The 20265-nt window shown below is 34.1% G+C and overlaps 1 protein-coding gene across 1 annotated transcript in view; it reads left to right on the top strand.

Moving 5' to 3' along the window:
• Positions 1-20265, top strand: part of TMEM26 (transmembrane protein 26) — a 53686-nt gene that overhangs the window by 19835 nt on the left and 13586 nt on the right. The window contains exons 2-4 of the mRNA XM_044239591.1: positions 3950-4028; positions 10682-10795; positions 12728-12948. Coding sequence (XP_044095526.1) covers positions 3950-4028; positions 10682-10795; positions 12728-12948 — 414 coding nt within the window. The remainder of the gene's footprint in view (positions 1-3949; positions 4029-10681; positions 10796-12727; positions 12949-20265) is intronic.

Here is a 20265-nt window from a genome sequence, read left to right as displayed (position 1 = left end):
TGCCTTGGAACAGGTGATTCAAATCTGGGTCTCCTAGGTTTGTGTAGTAATTCTTCTCAGGCCACAACTCCAGGGGTGTACTTGCTACTGGAGCTCCTGAAATGGGAATAAAAAAGGTCTTTGTAGATGCCAGTACCCTCCATGCCCTCCATTTTATTCATAAATTCAGGCACTCAAGCATTTTATTTTTTTTTTAATTAATTTATTTGACAGACAGAGAGAGATCACAGTAGGCAGAGAGGCAGGCAGAGAGAGAGAGGAGGAAGCAGGCTCCCCGCTGAGCAGAGAGCCCGATGCGGGGCTCGATCCCAGGACCCCGGGATCATGACCTGAGCCGAAGGCAGAGGCTTAACCCATTGAGCCACCCAGGCGCCCCTTAAGCATTTTCTTAATAACTGTTTATTAAAGACTTAGTAAGACATCTGACATCACTGATAAGAAGAAAAGATGAATGAGAAGAAAGAAGAGAGGGAGATAAATATAAATAAGGCAGAATCTGCCTTCAAGGAGCCTGTATTAGGAAAGCTAAGGCTAATACACACATAATCAAGAAATAGTGGAGAATGTGTTAGGTCACAAGAGAAATATAAGCTAAGATTAATTCCTACTATGCCTCTGAAATACAGGTAGGATGTTGATGGCTGGAGAGGCAAGAGGAGAGCATTCCAAAACAGTCATAATTTGGAGGGACATTTCCTCTAAAGTCATTTCAGAACCTCTCTTCAGATTAATCAAGCTGATGGAGCATGGAACACTTTGTTTCTAACAGGGACGAACGGTCCAACAAAACATATGCTATATGTGGCTGAAATGTATTCCTCATATTGAAAAAATAAAATATATTTAGATATGTTTTAATACTTCCTTAGATAAGAGGGACTTCTATTTTCTCCATAAGGTTTGTTGTTTTAATTTCAGCTGTACAACTACTGCTGCTGACTACAGGGGAGTTAGAGAGGAAGGACAGGAGGAAGTTCTGGATGGTGATTTGTTCTTGACCACTTAGGCGTGCTATCCACGTCCCCAGTAACTCTTCCTGGAAGCCTCCTGAAAACCAGCAAATCCTCTCCGGTATAGGGTTAGGAGGGTGGAACATATGGGGAGAAACGCTACGGACTAAGTTGAATATGGTAAATTCCTAGACTCTCAGCGTGATATCTTCTTTCTACCCCCTTCTCACTTATGTTGAAAAAGATTATGAAGACAGATTGAAGTGAGGGGAACTTTGTAGAAAACGTTTCGAGGACGTAGAGCAGAAAGAGAAACAGGAAGTGGAAAAACTAGAATTCAGAGGCTTTGAATGTCTGATTATGGAATTTAGATATTCTGTGGCAGGTAATATAGACAATCTCAGGTCTTAAAGTTTGTTGTTGTTGTTGTTTTTTAGGTTTGTTTTTGTTTTTCAATAACTAGATCCCTAATTAGAGGAAATACCTTGAAATAGGGTAGTATTTTTTTTTCCAATTATAGAAATCATTCTTATGCATACAAGATGTTAAGGGTTGTTTGTTTCATGTTGAACCTCTTTCAAGAGTTACTATATGGTCAGTCCATGGTTTCCCTGGATATTATTGTTATGATATTTTTAGGGGAGTCAATCCCAAAATTAATTCCTAGAGAGTCAACAAAATTGCAATCCAGTCAACATTTGACATAGCCAAACAAACATTTACATATTCCAAATGTCCTTGCAATTGGAATTCATTTCCTTTCTCAATCTTACAAAGGAAATACTCTCTCCTGATGTTTCCCTTGATATGTAAGGCCAAGGAATAAATTTTTCTTATTTTTTTTTTAAGATTATTTATTTATTTATTTGAGAGAGAGAGACAGTGAGAGAGAGCATGAGCGAGGAGAAGGTCAGAGAGAGAAGCAGACTCCCCATGGAGCTGGGAGCCTGATGTGGGACTCGATCCCGGGACTCCAGGATCACGCCCTGAGCCGAAGGCAGTCGTCCAACCAACTGAGCCACCCAGGCGTCCCAAATTTTCCTTATTTTTTAAAAAAATTTTATTTACTTATTTGACATAGACACAGGACGAGAGAGGGATCACAAGTGGGAGTGGGTGAGGGAGAAGCAGGCTTCCCGCTGAGGAGGGAGCCTGATGCAGGGCTCAATCCCAGGACCTTGGGATCATGACCTGAGCAGAAGGCTTAACGACTGAACCACCCAGGCACACCAAGTTCTCCCTTCTTTTAAGAGTATGTTCAACATGGGGGCTTTTGCTATCTCTTTGTCACCCAGCCATCTTCCAAGTCAGATTTCAATAATATCATGAGCCATAACCTTTTGTTTCAAAATTGGTTCTTTGCAGGAAATCAAAGGTGGAAGAGTATCTATATGAAATATTGATTTTTTTTAAAAGCCCTCACTTTCTTTTGTTCTTTCTCCCTTCTTTCCAAAAGCTGAAATGTAGTATTAGTGAAATTGTTAACAGTCTTGAAAAAGCCCATTCTAGATGCTGTCTTCCATTTAGGTTTGCTCACTTTTCTCTCCTGGATTATGATAATATGGTTTTAATACCATTTCATCTAAAGTAATTCTATTTGTTGAGAAATTAACATTTCTGTTTTTCAAACCATTTTAAACCATCACATGCATATACTTAAAGTATTTTAATAAAATTATATTAACTCACAATTTTTTTCTTTATATTGCCTATAAAGCAATAGTCCTATCTAAAAGGATAGAGGTGCAGTTTTAAGAAATAAATTTGGAAAGTATGTTACTTTTATCTTATTTTGAATTTCTAAGGGCATATTTTCATTATATAACTATAAAATACTAATAATAGTTATCTATTATGGAATACCCACCTCTGCCATGCACTGCTTTACAGAAAGTGTAATAAAGACCTCTGTGAGATAAATGGGACCACTCTGGACTAAACTGTGTTTCCCAAAAATTTGTATGCTGAAGGCCTAACCCCCAGTGTGACTCTATTTTGAGATATAACTTTTAGGAATTTATTACGGGTAAAAGATGTCATAAAGGTAGGATCTTAATCCATTAAGATTGGTCAAATTTTAAGAAGAGAAGAGAGTGATCTCTGTCTTTCTCTGCTTGTGATGTGCATGCCCCGAGGAAGGGCCATGTGAGGCCAGGATACAGCAAGAGGGTGGCTATCTATAAACCAGGAAGGGAGACCTCACCATGCTTCCAACCTCCAGAACCATGAGAAAATAACTATCTGATGTTTAAGCTACCCAGTCTGTGGTATATTGGTATGCTGACTATTAAGTGACTGTCTCCATTTTGTGGACTAAGAAGCAGACAGAGCCACTGGTATCTGAACCTAAATATGTTTGACTATAAAAGCCCACTTTGGACTACCCTCTGAATTTTAAGCCAGCAAATAATGAATAGAGATAGTCTTTTAAAACAATACCAAGCACTTCATCTGTTGTTGTTTCTTTGCATTTTAATTTTTACTAGGTTTATCAGATATCACAAAGTCAGTTGATTTTGTTCATTCCTATTCATTATCATCTGATTTTTATCTTCTAGTAGGATGTTACTATTTGGGCTTTCAGAATTCCAGGTTAATATTTAAAAATGTAGCTAATCTTCTTGAAATTGCAATGTTGAAAAAATCCAAGAAGATTTACTATTGCTGTATTTGCTTGTTGTAAAACACATTAAATACAAAATATCCAGTTTTGTGCCTGAAATTAGTTGGCAGTGTCCCATTAAGCCATATTAAAATTAACTTCTATTAATTGGATTAGAAATTCAGTGAGAATGACAGCTGCTAGTGCCTTTTGCAGTTACTTTGTTTCTCTACAATCCATATGGCAGAAATCACATAATGCTTTTATTCCCATTGAAATAAACACTTGAGATAAAAAGGTTTAACTCAATGTGATCAGGGTATGTGTATTTGTTTTTCTTTAATTAAAAAAGAGGGTTTTTTTTGTAAAAACTGAACTTTTTTCCTCTCTTTTACAGGTTTTCACCAGCCATATTTTTATATCTGATTAGCATTGTTCCATCATTATGGCTTCTTGAAATGCATGATGAGACCCAGGTATGTCCCTTTGGAAAGTAAGAAAGTGGAATATTTATCAGTAAACTATTTTCATACTATAATTTATTTCAGAAATGCACTTCTCAAAGGAATTGTAGTTATCAAAAATTGAAAAAGTAAGAGGCCATTAGCAAAAGAAAGTGAATTCATGATCTATCAAAGCCAATAAAAATGTTATAGTTAAGAGTTAAGATTATATAATTAATTAATAACTTATGTTAAAGATCTTGTTCTTAAGCACTCCTGACCTCAAATATGCTAGAGTTTTTTACGTGGGATACGGGAGGGTTGTGTGTAAAAATTTGGCTTTAAACTTCGCAGATTCAATGAATTCCTATATTGTACTGAAAATGGGCAGGGCTCAATAATCTAGCATCCTATAAAATAAAAGTAGCAGAAATTAAAAAGAAACCCCATTGTCTAGACTCTGCTATGCAAATGCAATCAAACTTGAAGGGGCTACTAAAAAGAGCCTCTTAAAATACAGGCCTTACAGATTACAAAAGATTCCTTTTTGAGGGTCCCATGAGCTGTTTTAGTGAAATGGGTATTCTACTCTGGAGCCAGATATGAAGAATTAAAAAGAGGAATATGAGATCTACCATTGGGAGAGGTGGGCTACATGTATAAGGACTGACTTAAAAAATAAACAATGGCTTCCAATGAGAGTCCCTAATCTATAGAGAGAGAAAGAGCTACTGATTTTTAAGTGAGTTGCTTCTTAGATGGGCAACCCCAGGTATCAGGATCTGGATTAGATTTACAATCTATTACTATTAATGTTCCTGTACCACACTGTGAAAGGCAGACTCCAGCAGATGCCAGCCTGGACTTCATATCTTCTGGGTCATAACATAGGGCTATCTTATAGATAAGCTATAGTTATGATATAATATTATTATAGTACTTTCACTGATACAGTGCATTATTCAAGATAAGAATTTGCCCCTATATAGATTTCTTTGCTGCAGTTAGTCATTTTATAGTAAAGTTAAGCCTCTGATATATGTTTCAGATATCCAAACCTTGTCTGGAAAATGCTTGCTCCAAATTTTAGGCACACACAGGGGAATTTAGCTCTGTGGACTATTTCTGAAGAATTCCACAAGCACATACCAATAAAATAGGCCTGAGGAAAACATTATCTGCTTTAACCCTGTTTAAAAATATTAAAGTCATGGGCTATCTCTATGACTGTAGCAAAATATTTTTGTAGCACTAGATTGGCTGGTTCAAGTTATCATGGTTTTTAAAAACCATACCATAAGGAGTTAGGGGACTGTTTCAATTTCCTTACTACTTACTACTTTCAGGGGGATGGAAATAAGCTCTGGTGATTTGAATCATTTCTTTCTTTCACATCCAATTCTATAACATGACTATCATCCACAATAACAATTCATTTCCCCAAATGCTTTTATAATATAAATGCGTTGCACAGTTAATTGATATACAGGTCAAATCCCATTACAACAAATAGCATGCAACCAAAAGCTCTCTTTTTAATAAAAAAAGATTTTTGAGCCCCAGGCAGTACCTCTCTAATTTTCATACTACAAAAGAAATTGGACCTTTAGTAGTAATGGATTTGACTCATTTTGACACTAAGAATTAAAATGAATGCCCAAAGATTGAATTGGGCAGGGTGGGCAGAGATGGAAGTAGAAAAAAGTAAGTGTAAGGGAGACAAAACAGTATTGGAATTGCATTTAAAGAAAAGAGAAATGGCAGAATAAAGGAAGGTACAACAATTCTCTTAGTCCATTCATTTAAAAAAATTTGGTTGTGATAATAACCACTTTTCTTTATGTAGTCCTTTCTTTCAAAGTATTTTTCAAATGTATTTTCTCCTTTATGAACTCATCAATTCCATGAGTTAGGCATGTTATATATATTTCTACTTTACAGAGGAGGACACCGAGACAGAAACGTTAAGTAATTTTCTCAAGGTCACACAGCTAATCAATAACAGTCCTGGGGCTTAGCACCTAGGTCTTAACCCCTACTCTGTTAAACCACACTGCCTTTCTCTGTTATGTGTTCTATATTTTAGAGGCGTTATCAAAATTACCTGATTTTTTTTTTCATGACAAGTTAGTGATTTAATTTCTTTTCACAGTTTCCACGTATTCTACATCCTAAATGTTCTAACCTATGTCTTGGCATTAGGAAAGCATCCTGACCTATCTCATGAAGACATTCCTACAAGGTGATCAGTTCTGTACCTTCATTTCTGCATCTGCCTAGGTCCACATGACTAGAAACAACATGATTATGACAACAGTTATGACCATAATTCTTAGATCTATCTGTGAAGTGACAGAATTAAAGCAATGGAAACTTTCTGGTCTTGATGGGGTTAGGGTCTGGTTTGACCCAAAGGCATATTCTTGAAGCAATAAGAGTTTTTAAGACCCATGAAAAAGTGACTTGTTTGTATCCAGATCATCTAAATGAACTCACCTATACAATGCTAAGTGGAAATAATATTACCATAAAAACAATACAAGCCAGGTTAGGTTGTAGGAATCAAACCTGTTGATCTTTACAGTCCCAAGCAGCTGTCACTTAAAGGAAAAATTTCATCAATTTGTAACAAGTAGAATTACAAGAATGGAATGGGACTCAGGTTGCATTATCATAATATGGACTACAAGCTATTGGCCACTGCAGGGCAGATGAAGTTTTGGGGTTTTTTTGTTTGTTTTTTTTTGTTTTGGTTTTTTTTTTTTTTTTTTTTTTTGGTAGTAATGAGATGTCTATAAATTTTTCGTGCTAAGGATTAAAAAAAATCATATCAAGGTCACCACTTTTAATAAATAGATTTCATGCCTATGGAATGAAGTGGTCAAAATTATTTCCTCTTGCCCTTTTGATTCTCATAAAGCTACTCTGCAATGAGGATTTGTGGCTTGGTTCAAAGATTTAACTTTTTATCTTCATTATCTCTCCATGGAGTCTAAGCTGCACAGAAAAAAAAAAGGTGTGCAAACAGCTGGATTTTTGCTCCTAGAGATATGGCACATGGCCATCTTTCCTAAGTATTCCTGTCATTTCACCCATAACACTAGTTGTTTTGATGAGGAGTAGAAAAAAATAGCTTCTTGACAGACTTTCTTTTATTTTTTCAAGTAGCTTATAGATTGATTGATGTAGTATCTAGACTAATTAAGAAAAATACACTTCTTATAGCATTAGCATTAAAAAAAAAAATACTTTCTCTAAGTCCAAATATGTGAGTGTGGTTATGTGGTGGTGAAGATGGTGGTAGTGATGTGTGTGTGTATGTGTGTGTTTCAAAAGGACATTAGCCTTGCAGGTGTTTGAAAAAAATCAACTTTTTTTAAAACTTTTTTTTTTAATTTGTGAAATAATCATTAGCTACACTTATATTTTCAAGTACCACTCTTTCTCTCTCTCTCTTTTTTTTTAAAGATTTTATTTATTTATTTGACAGAGAGAAATCACAAGTAGATGGAGAGGCAGGCAGAGAGAGAGAGAGAGAGGGAAGCAGGCTCCCTGCTGAGCAGAGAGCCCAATGCGGGGCTCGATCCCAGGACCCTGAGATCATGACCTGAGCTGAAGGCAGCGGCTTAACCCACTGAGCCACCCAGGTGCCCCTCAAGTACCACTCTTTTTCTCTCTTACATATTTTTTCTCTACTCAGATTCCTAGCATCTGGATAAAAATCATGCACAGTTAACTTGTAGAAATTTACATGCAAAATGAAGGAACAAAAAGCGTAAAACATCAAGTTTGGGTCTTTGTCAAAGTTTCCATAAACCCAAGCTGACCTCCAAACTGACACTAAAATACATATTTTAGTAGAGGAATATGTTAATTTTTTTGGTTGTCTCAGTGTTTAACAGGCAAGATTGAAAATAATTGGATTACCTGCTTAAGCAAATGTTATTTTAGATAAATATCCTTCTGGACAAGAAATAAACTCTTAGAATAGATGTTCTGACCAGATCATACATGTTTTCATTTGTCATTATTGATTTGTTTGTTCTACAACTGGTCCAGGTTTCAAAAAAGGAACCCCAGTTATTACTCTGTGAATTGTACAGCTCTCAAATACCAACAGCATTTTTCACAGAACCAAAACAAACAATCCTAAAATTTGCATGGAACCAAAGACTCTGAATAGGCTAAGAAATCTTGAAAAAAGAAAGTAAAGCTGGAGGCATTACAATTTCAGACTTCATATTATATTACAGAACTGTAGTAATCAGAACAGTATGTTACTGGAACAAAACAGGATACATAGATCAATAGAACAGAATAGAAAACCGAGAAGTAAACCCATAATTATATCATCAGTTAATCTTCAACAAAACAGAAAGAATATCCAATGGGAAAAAGCAGTCTCTTCAACACCTGGTGTTGGGAAAACTGAACAGTAACTTACAGAAGGAGGAAACTGGACCACTTTCTCACATCATACACAAAAACAAATTCAAAATCGAGTAAAGACCTAAATATGAGACCTGAAACCATTAAATCCTACAACAGACACTAAATTCCTTAACATCAGCCATAGCAACTTTTTCTAGTTATGTCTCCTAAGGCAAGGGAAACAGAAACAAAAATAAACTATTGGGATTACATCAAAATAAAAAGGACTGCACAATGAAGGATACAATCAATAAACTTAAAAGCTAATGTATAGAATGGGAGGAGATATTTGCAAATGACATATCTGTTAAAGGGTTAGTATCCAAAATATATGAAGAACTTAGAAAATTCAAAAAACAAATATTCCAATTTAAAAAAATGGATAGCAAAATGACAGTACAATTTCATTTGCATTTTAAGAAGGAATCCTAAATGGCATGTAGTTTAGCACCAGACCTAAATGTCTTATTCAATATAATCTGTGGTCAATCATTGGAAACAAAGCCTCAGGGTACAGTCCAAATGCAATCATTAAGTACTAACTATGAAAGTTAAGAGGAATTCAGTGACTGCACATTTAGATAACTGCTTTAAAATGCATTGGATCGGGGTGCCTAGGTGGCTCAGTCAGTTAAGAGATCGACTTTTGATTTTGGCTCAGTGCATGATCTCAGGGTCTTAAGATCAAGCCCCACGTCAGGCTCCATGCTGATCCTCCTGGAGCCTGCTTAGGATTCTCTCCTCCTTTCCCAGTGCCCCTTCCCCACTCGCTCACATAAGCTATCTAAGATGATAGATAGATAAATGAATAGATAAATAGAGAAATAAATAAAAATACATTGGATAGCATAAAGAAAGTGAATGATATACCCATAGTTCTTAATTCTCAGCTGAAGAAATACATTGCCCCCCACTTATCCATGAGGGATAAGTTCTAAGTTTCCCCAGTGGATGCCTAAAAATGTGTATAGTATCAAAGTCAATATACACTGTTTTTTCCTATATGTATATACTTATGATAAAGTTTAATTTATAAATTAAGCACAGCAAGGGATTAACAATAGCTAATAATAAAATAGAACAGTTAAATAATGTACTATAATAAAAGTTATGTGAATATGGGAAAAGAAATGGGTATAAGACAAATAGACATTTCTCCAAAGAAGACATCCAGATAGCCAATAGATCTATGAAAAGATGTTCATCATCACTTTGATTACAGATCAAAACTACAATGAGATAGCACCTCACACCTATCAGAAGGGCTAAAATCAACAACACAAGAAACAATGGGTGTTGGTGAAGGTATGAAGAGAAAGGAACCTCTTTGCGCTGTTGATGGGAATGCAAACTGGTACAGCCAATGTAAAAAGCAGTATGGAGCCTCCTCAAAAAGTTAGAAATAGATCTGCCTTATGATCCAGCAATTGCACTACTGGGTATTTACCCAAAGAATTAAAAAAACACTAATTCAAAGGGATACATACACCCCTATATTTATAGCAGCATTATTTACAATAGCCAAGATATGGAAGTAGCCGAAAGCATCCACTGACAGAAGAACGGATAAAGAAGATGTGGCATGCATATGTGTGTGTGTGTGTATTCAGCCACAAAAAAGAATGAAGTCTTGCCATTTGCCATTTTCAAGGACATGGATGGAACTAGAGAGTATAATGTTAAGTTACATAAATTATTCAGAGAAAGACAAATACCATTGATTTCACTCATGGAGTTTAAGAAAGAAAACAAGTAATCAAAGGGGAAAAATGAAAGACAAATGAAGAAACAAACTATAGAGAACAAACTGATATTCACCAGAATGGAGGTGGGTGGGGGAGTGGGGGAAACTGGTGACAGAGATTAAGCAGTGACTTGTTATGATGACCACCAAGTGATGTATGGAATTGTTGAGTCGCTATATTGTAACCTGAAACTAATAAAATACTCTATGTGTACTAACTGAAATTAAAATAAGAACTTAAAAAATTCTACAGCTCTGTACAATGAACTTGGAGACTACATCCTCATAGACTTGTGGGAAAATAAAACATGTATAGTTGATTTTCATCTCATATTAATTAAAAAGTGGTTTTCTATTTTAAGACTGTAACTTGAAATATTTGTGCATATTGTGTAAATACACATATCTACTCATAATCTCTTAGATAATTGAAGCCATTTTAAATTCTACATACTGTGGGGTTTTTTTGGGTTTTTTTTTTTAACATATTGGCTTTCTACCAAATTCTTAGTATTGCAGTAGCCAACCTGAAGGAACATCACAAAATTCCAGTAGCAAAGAAAACTTCAATCAAACTCTGATATCAAGTGACCAAGACAATGGAGCAGATGATCTCATTAGGACGGTGAGAGATTTTTCCATTGTATTTTAAAGGATCTAGGAAATCACCTTTCATTCAAAGGATAACATGCTCTACACCTTTCAGCTCACTCTTCCCTAAGGAAATTTGCCAGTTGTTTAATTGTTTGGCTCAGGAATTTATGAAATAATTGTATTTTTATTTATTAAACACATTTAATATACATAATAGTCACATATATCTTATATATGTTAATAGATATATTTAACTTGCAGCATTAAGTAGCCTTTAGCAGCTCAGATATTACATGCACAAGGTGAGATACATATTATTTGTGAATGAATGATATACTTAAAAGTTTGAGACCTGGCCTATATATTTTTAAGAGTGTATATTAACAAAATAGGGAAGATTTCTAGTCAGAATGAATCAGTTTTTGTTCTTCACTTGCCTGATATTTGTCAAACTAACCATGGCCTATTCTAAAATGGTATATGGGAGAGACCCAAGGCCCAGACCCCTCCCTACCAATAAGTCACATTTTCAACAATACAATAGATTATTGATTCTAAGAGGTTTAATTGAATTAGCGTTGGATTCTAATTCAAGCTCCAATCACAACTGACTGATACCACTTTGAACAAGTCACTTAATCACTCTGTATCTCAGTTTTTCATCTAATTGAAAATATTAATATTCACCCTGCCTAGTAAGCTTCCTGTGAGAATCAAGTAGGATGTATGTGAAGTCCAATAGAAAAAGTATGAAACACTGTGTAATGAAAAATCACTGATCTTCACGCATGGCTTCAATCACGTTAGCCTCCTGCTCTGTCCTTTATCCTCCCTCTACCTCTACACTCAACATCTGTAAGTCATCAATAGGGTAATAAATAGGCTTTGCATAGACATAGCTAAGTTACTTGTCTAAATTAGTTGGAATCAACTATCCAAGCCGCTGGAGACCCACAATCAACTATCCAAGCCGCTGGAGTCCCTTAAAAGATTATAGACTTTAGGGGCACCTGGGTGGCTCAGTGGGTTAAGCCTCTGCCTTCAGCTCAGGTCATGATCTCAAGGGTCCTGGGATCGAGTTCCACATGGAGCTCTCTGCTTGACAGGGAGCCTGCTTCCCCCTCTCTCTCTGCCTGCCTCCCTGCCTACTTGTGATCTTTCTCTGTCAAATAAATAAATAAATAAATAAATAAAATCTTTAAAAAAAAGATTATAGACTTTACAGCCAATAATTTATATATTTTAAAACTTATTTGGAAATTAAATGGGCAAGAGATATCATTCAGAATCCATGAAAAGGATGTAAATTTTTCTCTGAGTTCAAGATTAAGGCCAGAATAAAATTTGGTTACTAGTTAATGGATTTTTCAATAGTATGTTAAATATTCAGAATAAAAATAATAACTACAGTTAATCTTTTTCTTTGCATTTAGGTAATGAATAAACATTATTATGCATTTTCTTATTTGATGTAGTAGTGCTCTAAACCAATAAAAAACAAGATATCTGTACTATGTTAAAATAGTTTCAGATTAGTAAATTCAGACTTGAAATCCCTGAAAGAAAAATATAGGATTTTTGTGTGTGTGATTTTGATATGTATTTAAACAGTTTTGCTGTGTGCAATACTTTGTTATGGAGAAGAGTAAAATGAGAAATGATCTTTAAAACATTACCAAATTGACTCTTTAAGTATCAAATGTTACAATCCTACTAGCAAGTGTGAGGTTTAAATTATTTCCTGTTATAAGGCTGCCCCTTTTAACGACCATCTTAGCCTTTTATTCCCCCCAGAAAGTCCAGTTGAAAGGAATTTTATTTTCCTTAGTAAGTGAGGAATTATTTTTCTGAAAATGACCTTCCACAAAAGCTAACTCTTGATTGAAAGCCATGGTGAAGAAGGCGTATCTCTCCAAGGTGGTAGCTCACAGTCTTCTCACTGTATGACATTTTTGTTACACAGGCCCAAGTTTTTGTAAATAACTTATCTACAGTATGTGAGAAAGTTTGGACTTTGGGACTCCATCAGACATTCTTGTTAATGCTCATAATTGGAAGATGGCTTCTACCCATTGGAGGAGGGATCACTCGGGACCAACTCTCTCAACTTCTCCTTATGTTTGTGGGGACAGCTGCTGACATACTGGAATTCACAAGTGAGACACTGGAAGAACAAAATGTGAGGTAAGGAGGTCTACAAGGTCAGGACCCCCATACTTGTCTATTTATATTCTACACAAATAAGGATTTTCAGTCTATTATATGTCTATTTCAGTTTATTATATGAATATAAATATATGTATTTATATTCTACACAAATAAGGATTTTCAGTCTATTATATGTCTATTTCAGTTTATTATATGAATATAAATATATGTATTTATATTATACACAAATAAGGATTTTCAGTCTATTATATGTCCAATGATAGAATCATAGAATTTCTTAATGTTCAGATACATATTAGGTACCAGCCAGTATGTGTGTGTATATATATATATATATATATATATATATATATATATATATATATATTTGAACTTCCTGCTGAATAAAAAGGGCAAGTAATATTTCCTTTGGGTGAGAACAGAAAAGCTCTATACTTCTGCGTGACCATATGCAGGTGGGGCCATGGTTGTTAGAAAACCTTCAGGAGGTGGAATGATCACCCGTAGTTCCTCTCTCATGTTCTCAAGTGTCCTGAAATGCAGCCAATCATAAAATTCTCTTCTAGAGCATAGCATAGCTACAATTCCAGGAAAGCATCTAGAAAAGACATGGAGAAATTTCTCCTCTCTACCTTGCTGGGAATTGATATTCCCTGGTGTGAATGGAGAATGGGGCAGATTAGGTTTATTTTACTACATTTTATTTTTAGTCAGTTTTGTTCAAAGTGCCTAAAGGCCTTCTGGTGTAGATGCCTATAAATTAAAACTTATTGAGTTGGTACTTTTATTTTTGCCACAAGCAAATAAACTCAGAATCCATGATCACATCTGTTTATGGAACCACTTTCTTACCTTTAGGGATTTAAGTCTCACTGCCTGAATGTACTTTCAGCTTGGGTTGTTTTGCACTATGCTATAAAAATAAATTGCAATGAAGCTGGCTTTTAATGCTACAGTTTACTTTATGCTGTGTTTCTCAAATAATGAAACATAAAGCTGAGCAAAATACACTAACTTACTGAGTAAACTTAATATCCCAATTATAGCACGAAGTATATCTGTAACCAGGGGTTACCTTTACATGATCATTTCCTGTTTCAGTTATACTAATTTTTCTTACACTTTATTAAGTAGACATAGAATTTTAAAAAGAATACAAATTAAGTTGATTTGTTGTCCTCAAAATATTGATGTCAATTTTGTATCTTTAATATCTTATATTTGGTCAGTGCTGTACACTGTATAACAAATGCTCAGATACTTTAAAACAGTTGTAATACAATGGAGTTACAAGAAAAACGTGAAGAAATCATAACCAAGAACATAAAAACAATAAATAACTACAGCCACAGTGACAAGGACATAAAACAATAAATATAACCAGCTATACCTATATAGAAATAAACACATACATGCTTAATATCTAGGGAGATGAGAAGGATATGGGGCAGGAAATGGAGCATTCAGGAGGGATATGTTTTGTGGAGCTGGTAATATAAATGTGAGAAATGCCAAACTTGGCTACTTAAATGATCTGTTTATTAGGCCCATCCACAAATAACACCAACATGCGTTTTATAGATCAGTATTTGCCAATAGATGTTAAATATTCAATAAGTTAATCAATAAAATCTTAATTTCCCAGAAAAAAAATCTTCGAAAATAATGAGGCATTCATTAATTCATCAACTGCAGATTGATTATCTAGTATGTACCAGGCAATGTGCTAGGTGGAGACTGGGAGCAAATGGTTAGTGGTGAGAGAAATTCTGGACACACTGTCCTCTCCCAACGTAGGTGATTTCAATTCAGCAATTTCTTCTGCCACATACAAATTAATCATATGTTTCAAAAATCTTTTTTTTTTCAAACTTGCATTATATTCTAAGAAGTGATCAAATAAAGTACACCATGGTTATTGTTTTAAAATTTCTTCTCGGGCTTTGTGGTCTCAGACTGAAGTCATTTTATTTTTAATATAACTACATTGTGTCAGTGTATATGTAGTCTCTTCTCCCACCTGTCTCCATCACTCCAAAGTCGAGGCCCAGAAAGAACCTAGAATTTTCTCTCCCTCTTAAAACTCACTTTCTGACTCGTGATTTTGTCACTGGTCTCATCTATACTGTAAGAATTGACACAACAAGTATCTGTCTCTTCAAAGGACAGACAAACTCACACTGAGGCAGAGCTTTCCCCTTTAGATTCAAAAAGACCATCATGAAAAATAAATTTAATGTACCATAAAAGATGTTCACTTGTTTGGCTTCTTAATTATAACCCGCTTAGCATTTACCTATTTTTATAACATTTTATTTTCTATTTTATTTAATTCCATAATTTGGGCGAAAGATTTAGGAGAAAATCTTCAATAATGTATACACTGAAATGATGTCTACTTCTCTTTCCTGTATCCTTGCTAAACACCTCAACTCCAGTTTTTTTTTAACTTAAGTCAATTTCTTTCCATATGCCCACTTTAAGTTCATTTGACTAATTCTTATGAATTTACATAGACTTGTGAGATGCTACAAATTTTTCTTAAGAGCTTGATTTTACCCACCATAAAATTCAACTATTCTGTGGTCCAATGATATTTAGTAAATTTATTGATGTGCAACCATCATGAGAATCTAGATTCCTTGTAGCTGGTTGGAGTCAATTCTTATTCCTCCCATGACCAACCCTAAGCAACTCCTGATATGCTTTCTTTCTGTACCGAGTCTCCTTTTCCAGAAATTTTGCACAATTGGGATCATAAAATATGTAGCATTTTGTGTGTGGCTTTTTCGCTTAGCATGCTTTTAGGATTCATTCACACTGTAGCATGTATTGATAGTGAGCTCCTTTTTAATTGCTGAATAGATGCATATACCACATGCATACACCACATTTTATTTGTTCATTCAAATTGATTCATTCATTCATTGATATACATGCGTACTACTACCTTATTGCTATTAAGAATGATATTGTTTATAAACATACACTAAAATCCTTTGAATAGATCAGTTTTCATTTTTCTTGGGTCTATACCTAGGATTAGAATGAATGGGTTTATGTTAAGTACATGTTTAACTTTTTAAGAAACTCCCAAACTGTTTTCCAAAGTGGCTGTACCTTTCTATATTCCATTCCTTCACATCCTTACCATTTTTTTCAATATTTTGATTATGACCATTCTATTGGGTTCTTGTGGTATCATACTGTAGTTCTCATTTCTGTTTCTCTAGTTACTAAATGAACATCTTTCGATGTGCTAATTAGCTAATCCTATATCTTCCTTCAGTGAAGTGCCTGTTCAAATTTTTGCCCATTTTGGGGGGTTGGATTGATTTTTTTGTTGTTGAATTGTGAGAGATTCTAAGAGATCTTTATATTCTTTATATTCTGGACACAAGTCCTTCATTAGATACATAAATGTGAATTTTTTCCCCAGTATACAGCTTGCTTTTCATTTTTGTCATTTAAAAAGTCCTTTTAAATTTCTTTATTTAAATTCAATTTAATGAACATATACTATATTATTAGTTTCAGAGAATTTTGTGATTTATCAGTTGCATACAACAACCGGTGTTCACAACTCCATGCCCTCAACCCACATACCCTCCAGCAATCCTCAGTTTGTTTCCTGTAGTTAAGAGTCTTTTAAGGTTTGCATCTGTCTCTGTTAAAAAAAGAAAAAGTATTTAAAAAAAAATTTTGATAAAGTCCTACGTATCTTTTTTTTTTTTTAATTTTAAGTAGTGTTTTGGGAGTCATACCTAAGAGATATTTTCCTCACCCAAAATCAGAAATATTTCCCTCTATAATATTCTGATTTGACTTTTGTGTGTGTGTAGTAAGGATCTAAATTTGTGTTTTGTCTTATTTTGTCTCGTTTTTCACACTGTCCCAGAAGATTTTTGTCCTACCTGAGACCAATTGTCTCTGCAATATTTGCTGAAAAGACTACCCTTTCCCTATTAAATTTCCTTGATATCTTTGTCAAAAATCAATTGGCAACACGTTAGAGTTTTTATAGACTTTCTATTGTATTCCATTGCTCTGTATATTTATCCTTATGCCAGCACTACACTATTGTGATTACTGGAATTTTATGTCAGTTTGAAAGTAGATGCTGTAAATCTTCTAACATTGTTCTTTTAATTTTGGGGAGTGAGGGGGTTATCCTAGGTCCTCTGTATTTCTGTTTAAGTTATGATCAGCTTGTCAAATTCTACAAAATAATCCTGCTGGAGTCTTGATAAGGATTGTATTAAATTTAAGCAGAAAACTATGAAGAAATGACATCTTAAAATTAAGTCTTTTAATGTGCGAACATGAATGATCTTATCATTTATCCAAATATCCATTAATTTCTCTCAGTAATGTTTTATCATTTTCAAAATATAGGTCTTGTCCTACTTTTCCTAAATTTATTCTTAAATATTTTATTCTTTTTCTATAGAATTATTTTCTTAATTTCATAATATAATTTTCGTGTTCTTATTGGTACTACATAGAAATACAATTGTTTTTTTATGATGATCTTGTACCCAGCAATAATGTCAGCTTCTTTATTAGTTTTGTATATTATTAGTATTTTTTACTTACAGGATAATGCCATTTGTAAGTAAAAGTAGCTTTCATTTTTTCTAGTCTGTATGATTTTAATTGATTTTTCTTATTCTATTACACTAGCTAGGATTTCTAGTAAAATGTTAAATAGAAGTGTAAGAGTGGGCATTTCAATCTCAAAGGATAAACATTCTGTCTTTCACTATTAAGGATGATGTGATAGGTATAGGTTTTGCACAGATACACTTTGTATATGCCCTTGATCAGTTGGAGGGAATTCCTATTTATTTCTAGGTTACCAAGGGTCCCTTCCTTCCTTCCTTCTTTTCTTCCTTCTTTTCGTCCTTCCTTCCTTCCTTCCTTTCTCTCTCTTTTGGACATTGAATTTTCTTAAATTCTTTTTCTATTTTTATCAAGATTATTATGTCATGGTTGTATTCATTCTATAAATATGGTATATTATAACTTCCAGATGCTAAACCAACTTTGACTTCCTGGGATAAATCAAATTTGATTATGGTGTATAATGGTTTCAGTGTATCACTGATATTGGTAAAATTACACTTTATTAATAATTTTTATATCTATGCTCATGAGCATATTGATCTATAGTAATATTTTCTAATGGTATGTTTTTCTGGTTTTAGTATTAGGATAATATTAGACTCAGTGAATGCCTCAGGAAGCATCCCTTCTTTCTTTATTTTCCAAAAGCTTTGTACAGGATTAGTACTGTTTTTTCTTTGAATATTTTGTAGAATTTACCTATGAAGCCATCTGGGCCCAGATTTTACTTTTGGGAACATATTTTATTACAAATTTGGCATAATTATTTCATTATAAGCCTACTCAGTTATTCTATTTCTGCCTGAGTAAATTTTGATTACATTTTTCTTTTTTTATTCCTAAGAATTTTTCCATTTCAAATAAATTATCTAGTTTTACATATAAAGTTTTTAATATTAAGGGTTTTTTTATATTATTCCCTTAAACTTGTATCAGTTTCTATAGGGTCACTTATTATGCCCCATTTTATATTCTGAATTGGTCATTTGTGTCTTCTCTGCTTTTTGTTTCTTGTTTTTTTTTTTTTTTTTGATTTATCAATTTTGTTGATGTTCTAAAATAACCAACTTCTGACTTCATTGATTTTTCTCTATTGTTATTCTGTTCTCCATTTCATTGATTTGTGCTCTGATGTTTAATTTTTCCTTTCTTCTGCTTGCTTTGGATGTAATTTGCTCTTTTTCCCCCAAGTGTCTTGAGATGGAAGCTTAGATTATTGATTTGAGATCTTTCTGCTTTTCTAACATGACATTCAAAGCTACAGATTTCCCTCTAACTGTTGCTTTATCTGTGTCCCATAAGCTTTGATATGTTATCTTTTTGTTTAATATGGTTCAAAATATTTTCCATTGTGATTTATCTTTTGGCACATGGGTTAGCCTGGGTGGCTCAGTGGGTTAAGCCGCTGCCTTCGGCTCAGGTCATGATCTCAGGGTCCTGGGATCGAGTCCCGCATCAGGCTCTCTGCTCTGCAGGGAGCCTGCTTCCTCCTCTCACTCTCTCTGCCCGCCTCTCTGTCTGCTTGTGATCTCTGTCAAATAATAAATAAAATCTTAAAAAAAAAAAAAAAGAAGTAAGCTATTTAATTTCCATATGGAGATTTCCCAAATTCCTTTCTGTTGTTTTCTATTTTAGTTCTGCTGTCGTCTTTAAATTATTTTAATCTTTTAAAATCTATTGAGACTTATCTTATGACCTAGTGTATGGCTTATCCTGGAGAATGTTTTACATATACTTGAAAAAAATGTGTATTTATCTGTTGTTTGGTTAAGTGTTCTGTAAATGTCAGTTGCGTCATGTTGGTTATTAGGCTATTTAATTCTTCTGTATCCTTACTGATTTTTTGTGCAGTTATTCTATCAACTTTGAGAGTGGGACATTGAAATCTTCAACTCTAGTTGTTAAATTATCTATTTCCTTTTTCAATACTGTCAGTTTTTGCTTCAGGTATTTCGAGGCTCTGTTTTTAGGTGTGCATATGTTAATTTTTTAAAACATCCTCCTGAGGAAGTAACTATTTTTCCATTATGAAATGTCACTCTTTCTCTAGTAATATGTCTGAAAGTCCATTTTGTCTCATATGAACTTAGGTATTCTATTCTCTTATGATACTGTTGGCATGGGATATTTGACACTGATGTATGTCAGTGTATTTCTCCTTGTCTCCTTAACCTTACTATAAGTTTGTTGATTATTGATCTTAAATCTGTAAATTGTGTTTTTCCTCAAATTTAGGAATTTTCAGTCACCTATTCAAATATATTTTCCGGTCTATTCTCTCACCTTCCTTATGAGTCTCCTATTACAGATAATATGCTTAAATGTGTTCCATAGGTTTCTGACACTCTGTTTTGTCTCCCATCCGTTTTACTCTCTTTTTTTCAATTTGGATAATTTTCATTGATTTACCTTCCAGATCACTGATTCTTTCTTCTACCATCTCAAATCTATGTCCAGACTCAAATTGTAGACTATACCTATGAATTTTTCATTTGGGGTCTTCTATTTTCAACTACAGAATTTCTATTTATTTTTACAATTTATATATCTTTATTTAGATTATCTGTTTGTTGAGTCATTGTCATCATATTCTTCTTTAGTTTGTGGAACATAGTTTTATTTTATCCTTTGAACATACTTATAGTAGTTGCTTTGATGCCTTCGTCTATTAAGCCCAACATCTGAACCCCATTAGTCAGTTTCTAT

This window comes from Neovison vison, chromosome 2 (assembly GCF_020171115.1).
Source record: "Neovison vison isolate M4711 chromosome 2, ASM_NN_V1, whole genome shotgun sequence".
Taxonomy (NCBI): Eukaryota; Metazoa; Chordata; class Mammalia; order Carnivora; family Mustelidae; genus Neogale; species Neogale vison.
This window is presented reverse-complemented; position numbering and strand designations above follow the sequence as displayed.